The 6,209-nt window shown below is 39.8% G+C and overlaps 1 protein-coding gene across 1 annotated transcript; it reads right to left on the bottom strand.

Moving 5' to 3' along the window:
* Window positions 1-5,129: 5,129 nt before the first annotated feature.
* Window positions 5,130-5,585, bottom strand: LOC139874919 (S-protein homolog 18-like). The gene has a single exon (XM_071862309.1). It carries the CDS (start codon window positions 5,583-5,585, stop codon window positions 5,130-5,132), a length of 456 nt encoding a protein of 151 aa, XP_071718410.1.
* Window positions 5,586-6,209: the final 624 nt, after the last annotated feature.

Raw genomic sequence — 6,209 nt, 5'->3', positions numbered from 1 at the left:
AGAGCACTTCCGAGGGTGGCGGAAGTGTGAAGAAGAGTGGCACCGGTGGTTTTGTGCCCACGTGTTATAATTGCGGGGAACGGGTCATTTATCGCGTGAATGTACGAATGCGAAGTCTAACAAGGTTACTTGTTTTAATTGTCGAAAGGAGGGACACCGAAAGTCGGCGTGCCCGGATCTAGTTGGTGATGCATGAGAACCTGACGACGGTGTTCAGGTACTTTTCGACTATCTTATTGAAACGTACTTATGATGTTGTGTAATGCATTTTGTGTTAGTGCGTAGTGTAATGAGGGGTAGCGTTCCTTGTGGAATTACCCTATGTTGATGGTCTGGTTGTAGGGTGAAGGACGTAAGACTTGGTGCAACCAAGCATTCCTTGATATTTGGGAAATGTTTATACCAAGCCATATGGGTGAGTTTTGGTGTTCGGATGTTAGAGCGTGTTTGCTTTTGTATTGAAGTTGATGAACCATGAGGTTCGACGGGTGGGATGAAACCCGAGAAATCGAGTGTTGATCTCGATGTATGTTGGTAAAGGAGTCTACGTGACGCGACATTAGGTGCCTCTTTTATACCTACTAGCGTGGTGTTCGACTCCGATTGTGTTGCGGTTACATTGTACTTAGGGTACCAAGGAGAAACCCTTAGGTACATGAGTGACTAGGTGGAATTTGACAAACTAAAGCAATCGGATAATTGCGGGGGTATGGTTTGTGTAATTGTGTTACACCTTTCGTTCAAAGTGTTTAAGGATTGATTGAAATCCTTCGGGTGCTCAAGATTAGAGCAAGATATGGTGATGGGTCGTGTGAACCCAATTGTTGGTAAAGTCTACTTTTGGTAGCATTGTACGAGTTGTGGATATAGAACGTAGTTCCAAGTGGGGGAGTTATACTCCCGCACGAGGGGACCTTAGGGTGAGAATTCGGATAATGCTTATGGTAGATCCGAAACTTGTGTTGGGAGCTAGTTTGGTCGATTTGTGGTAGAGTACAATTTCGGTTAAATTGTACTTATGATTTTGGATTTGAATTATCACCGGGGTGGTAATGTGGTAAATCTCGTTGAGAGACAAAGGACGTGTTTGGCGAGCAAGGTGAAATCCCTCGGTTAAGGGATGTGTGTGTGGCGGATTCTCTTTTAGAGAATTTTTGTTTTGTGCCTATGTTCGATATAGGTGGTTCTTGCTCGATGGTGTGAATGGTTAGTGGTATCCGTTAGGATTCACTATGGCGTAGCAGAGCGCGATGTTACGTTACTCGTTGTTCGAGGCCAAAAGGGCGTTGATTGGTGAAGCATGACCTTCGGGGTCCGCTGACTTCATCATGGTATTGTTGATTGGTGAAGCATGACCTTCGGGGTCCGCTGACTTCATCATGGGTGTAGTGTTATATCGGTGAAACATGACCGTTGACGGGGTCCGCTGACTTCATCCGGTGTTGAGTAATCTATCGGTTATTTTATACACCGATGGTGGGTTCGTAAGGATTCATGTGGTTCGATCTTCAACGTTCGAATTGTTGACTTTAGGTTGAGACTTGGTCGCTTTTAGCGTGGTCCTTGGTAAAGGTACGCTAAGAAATTGATATCTCGGTTCGAGATTGGTCGAGTTTTTCCCGATGTGAGGGATTGAGCAAGGTTTTAGTGCTCGGTTGGTGGATTTGATAAATCGCGGGTGACGATTTAGTTGTTAAAGGTGATTCATTGGGAAGAATTGTCTAGGAAAGTTCGGATTGGGACTTATGATTGAGGACCGTTGAGTAGGTCCGGATTGGTTAAGTGGAGAAGATCACGAGGACGTGATCGAGTTTAAGTGTGGGAGAGTTGTAAGACCCAAATATTTATTGTACATAATGTATTTATGGTGTACGATGCGTGTATGAAGGGTACGTGTTGCTTGCTCGAACGCCAAAGGAAACTGGACGTTGTTTGAAGTGACAAGGTGTGTACGTATCTTTTCAACCCTAAATAAAGTTTGTGTTGATGTTTCAAAGCCTTACCATTGGAAAGGAAATCTTATTACGTTACCAACGATATTTGATTCATCGAAAACGGAGTTACGGTCGAAAAGTTATGGCCAAAACAAGTTATTGAAACCTGTTTTGGGCTCGACCACAAATTCCAGTTGTTTGGAGCGGCGCTCCACCTTTTGGAGCGGCGCGCCGATTGCCCCTGAAGCATTTTTCAGCCTTTTTAAAAGGTTTAAATGAGGGGTACTTTGGTCTTTACATTTAGGGTCGGTTTAGGGTCACCAAAACTGATTTAGAACTCTATTGGAGCTCATTTCTCACCCACACAAACACTCTCATCCATATCTAGAGAGAGAGGAAGAATTCTAAAGTGAGAGAGCTTGAATTGGAGAAGAAGGAGTTGGATTCTCACCAAAGCTCGGGTTTTAAAGTTGTTCATCTGGCTCCTAGCTATGTTTTGGTAGTATTGGTAAGTTCTAACTCCGAATTTCATTTGTTAGATTTGATATTCAAGTTAGGGTTTGAGATTGTTAGTTGTAAAACCCATTTGGTTGATGAAGAGGGTTTATGGAAACTTGCTATTTTGATATTTGGCGGGTTTTGGGTTGGTTAATGATTTAACCATGTTTAAGACTTGAAAATGGTGTATAATCACTAGTGTTAGTGATTATTGGTGTTTTGAAAACCATTAGGGTTCTTATGGTTGACTAATTTTGACTAGAGTCAAAATTAGAGTTTGTTGATGATTATGACTCAATTGCCGATTTAATAAGGTTTATAAACTTAAAATGGATTAAGTTGAAGCATAGAACCGAGTTAAATATGTTTTGGTGTCAAAACTTGCTAATGGCTTGATATTGACTTCTTATGGGTCAAATTAGGGTTTAAGTGTCATTTTGGACAAGATGGGTGTTTAACACCTATGATTGGGTTTGATTGGCATATTAGGACCATTCTCACTTGTGTTAGTGATTATTGGTTAGTTTGTGTGCGGTTTGTGCTTGGAAGTGCAAATGGGTCGAAATTGCACTTATTGGTGTTTTGGGCATAAGCTAGAGTGTTTAGCTTATTTGTTTGTGAATTACTTAGGTAATTTGCATTTGGACGATTAGGAGCTCAAGCGGGATTGCTTTTCAAGTAATCAAGGTGAGTGGAATATTTATACGCTTATGTATATAATTTGGTTGCTTATGTGCGATGTGGTAAGTGACATCCGTTAGGATTCACTTTTCGTGGACCACGATTGTGATGGGAAAATATAATGAGTGATATCCGTGTGGATAGCTCTTCGTTGGCTATATTCGTTTTGTGTTTGTGGCGAGTGAATAACTTTTGACCTATCGCTCTTTGTCGGCCACGTGTGTATGTGTATGTTTAGATATGTGGTGAGTGATTAATGTTTGACCTATCGCTCTTCGTCGGCCACATATGTGTGTTGGGGTAAGTGGTGAGTGTTATCCGTTTGGGGATCCGCTCTTCGTTGGCCACTTATCGTGGGATGGTAAGCGGTTTCGCTTTTCGCCGGCCATCCTTGTGATTGAGGTAAGTGTTAACGTTTCGGTTGCACTTTTCGTCGGCCTCATGGTGCGTAGTGGTAAGTAGTTAACGATTTTGACCTACTACTCTTCGTCGGCCACGTACGCGTGCGATGGGTGGTGAGTAGTTAACGATTTTGACCTACTACTCTTCGTCGGCCACCATCGAGTCGAATGTCGACATTGGGTATATTGGGATGTGTAATTTTATTAGCATTGTACGTATTTGTATTTGGCGTATATTATTGTTGAGATCTCTATGCTAATGATGTTGACTTGTTGTACGTACGATTATTCGTTTATTCGATATTGCGGTTTGCTAATGTTATTGTGTTGTTGTGTAGGTGTATGCAAGTACTTAGATTATGTATGTATTCGTATAAGTATTGCATTCACTAAGCATTAGCTTACCCTCTCGTTGTTTACATTTTTAGGTTCGGAGACGGACGTGGCAAGGGTATGCTCGGGATTTAGATGATTTCCCTTTTTGGTTGCTTGCTTGGATTACTTGTGGATTCGGCCTAGGATTTGGGTAGTTTATCCCCAAACATCATGCTCGTAGTTTGTTTGGAAATTAAACTAATGTGGTCGAAACTCAAACTTTTGTATGAAACTCGTAAAACGGCCGATGTGGGCCCCACTTTGTAAAACTTATTTTATGTTTGAATCGTGTTAGTTTTACATATTTGAAGATGTGGGTAAAAGCGTTTCGTCTAAATATGTCGGGAAGTGGCCAATCTTTTTCACGTTTAAAGACTTTTTGGACAGACCAGTTTGGCGCGCCGCGCGGCCATATGGCGCGCCGCGCCATTTGCTGAACAAACAAATTTTTTTTTTTTTTTTGCATATTTCGGTTGCATAAGGGTTGGGTTGTTACATATCTTGGTGTTATAGACTTGCTGTTATGGACCTGCTGTGTTAGATTTCCGCTGCATTACTTAGAGATGTCTCAATCATGAAACTTTTCTTTTACATTCGTAAATTACGTTATTTTCAAACAAAGGCTTTCTAACGACCTTTGGGTCACATACTTATGTTAACGCTTCTATTCATAGGAAGCACGTTATCTTTTGTAAAACGATACTACGTATCTTTTATGAATGCAAAACTGGTTTTCAAACAGCATGTAGTGTTTGACCCTGTAATGATCCTGTTGTTGATGAACCGTACACGATGGTTTTGTACGGGGCGTCACACTCTTCTAGCTCCTTACTAGAGAGCATTTGTTTGGTTGATCAATACAATTTCGTCGTTAAAAAATGTCTTTAATACAATAACAAAACATTGCAAACTCGACTTAAGAACAATCAACACGTTTACCTTTTGGATGCCTTTGATACAACATAAACCACTAGAAACTAGCTTGACTACATTCAACTAAGTTGCCATTTGGTAAAAGCTTCCAATCTAGAATATCGATCGATCTTCTTATAGCTCAACGAAATCCCGAAACAGATTTGGCAAAAAGTGTAAATACGAACATTTTTTGTTCGTATGGCACTACTAACAACATAAAGCAAGCTCGAAACATGGTACACCGTTGTCATTTAATACATTGTACATTAGTTGTTTTGCTAAAAAAACAAAAATAAAAAATATGATCTAATACCATAAACCTATTTTAGACCCGCCCCTGCTTCCAGTCATGTATTTTAACTACTTTCTCACCACCATCTTTCCGATCTACTATATAAAACCCGTCGGGCCTAACTAACCAAGTGCACGCCCAATAATCTTTCGATTTGTCGGTCTCTTGACAAAGACTTTTGTGAGTATCATTAAACACATCAAATACTTGTTCTTTATTACCCATATAAAAATGGCAAAAATAAAGAGTACTAGGAGTTATAACTTTCTCACAAAATTTCCAATCAACGGATTGATGAAATCCAAGTGATTTCATGCCAATATCATCATCCTTCGATTTACAATGAACTTGAATCGGGGCTTTGTTGTTGTCGATATCATTGACAACATTGATGGCCCAACCATTTGTCCAACAACCTTTTGCGGCTATCGTTATGATAATACTAAGAAATGTGGTAAAGAAGATGAACACCGAGACGAGTTTCTCCATGACTATTCGATTCATTGAAGGTTTTTGATTTGAAAAGTGGATGGATAATAATATAGAAATATAAAGGATTTTTCACCATGAATAATTAATGGGTGCTCTTGAAAAGGCTATGAAGATGAATGGTAAGTAAGGAATTTTGTATATGAACCGCTAAATTAGTTCATGTTACATATAATATAATGCTACCGTTACCTTTTGTTTCTGAAATATGTTGGATGATCCTAATTTTAAAGTATAAAATGAAAAATGAATGAAAATATTCCCGTAAAAAATCTTGGATACATAGGGCTAACATTTTATATGTTAGGCACTTGGGTTTTGATCAAAAATAATATCACGTACCACTTTCCAAATATCATGGCAATAGGACACAATTGGGCTCCGTCATGGCTTGGTGTTTGTTAGGCTCATTCTGGTCCGTAAGATATGGCTTGGGTAGTTGGGTGTTGCTGGCCCATTCTTAGCCGGAAAATGGACTAGGAGTGTGTTTGGCACCACAACTTTTTAAAACTTATAGGAGCTTAAACTTATTTTTTTCATATGCTTAAGCTAGTAGGATAGTTTGAATGACATAATTATCGGAGCTTATAAAAAAAATAAGTTCTGGAAAAAGAAGCTAGTTGA

Source organism: Rutidosis leptorrhynchoides, chromosome 11 (assembly GCF_046630445.1).
Source record: "Rutidosis leptorrhynchoides isolate AG116_Rl617_1_P2 chromosome 11, CSIRO_AGI_Rlap_v1, whole genome shotgun sequence".
Taxonomy (NCBI): domain Eukaryota; kingdom Viridiplantae; phylum Streptophyta; class Magnoliopsida; order Asterales; family Asteraceae; genus Rutidosis; species Rutidosis leptorrhynchoides.
The sequence above is the reverse complement of the archived record's forward strand: the minus strand, read 5'-3'. Positions and strand labels throughout refer to the sequence as shown.

Excerpts from the sequence above, each read along its gene's own strand:
- LOC139874919 (XM_071862309.1), bottom strand. The coding sequence starts at position 5,585 with ATGGAGAAACTCGTCTCGGTGTTCATCTTCTTTACCACATTTCTTAGT.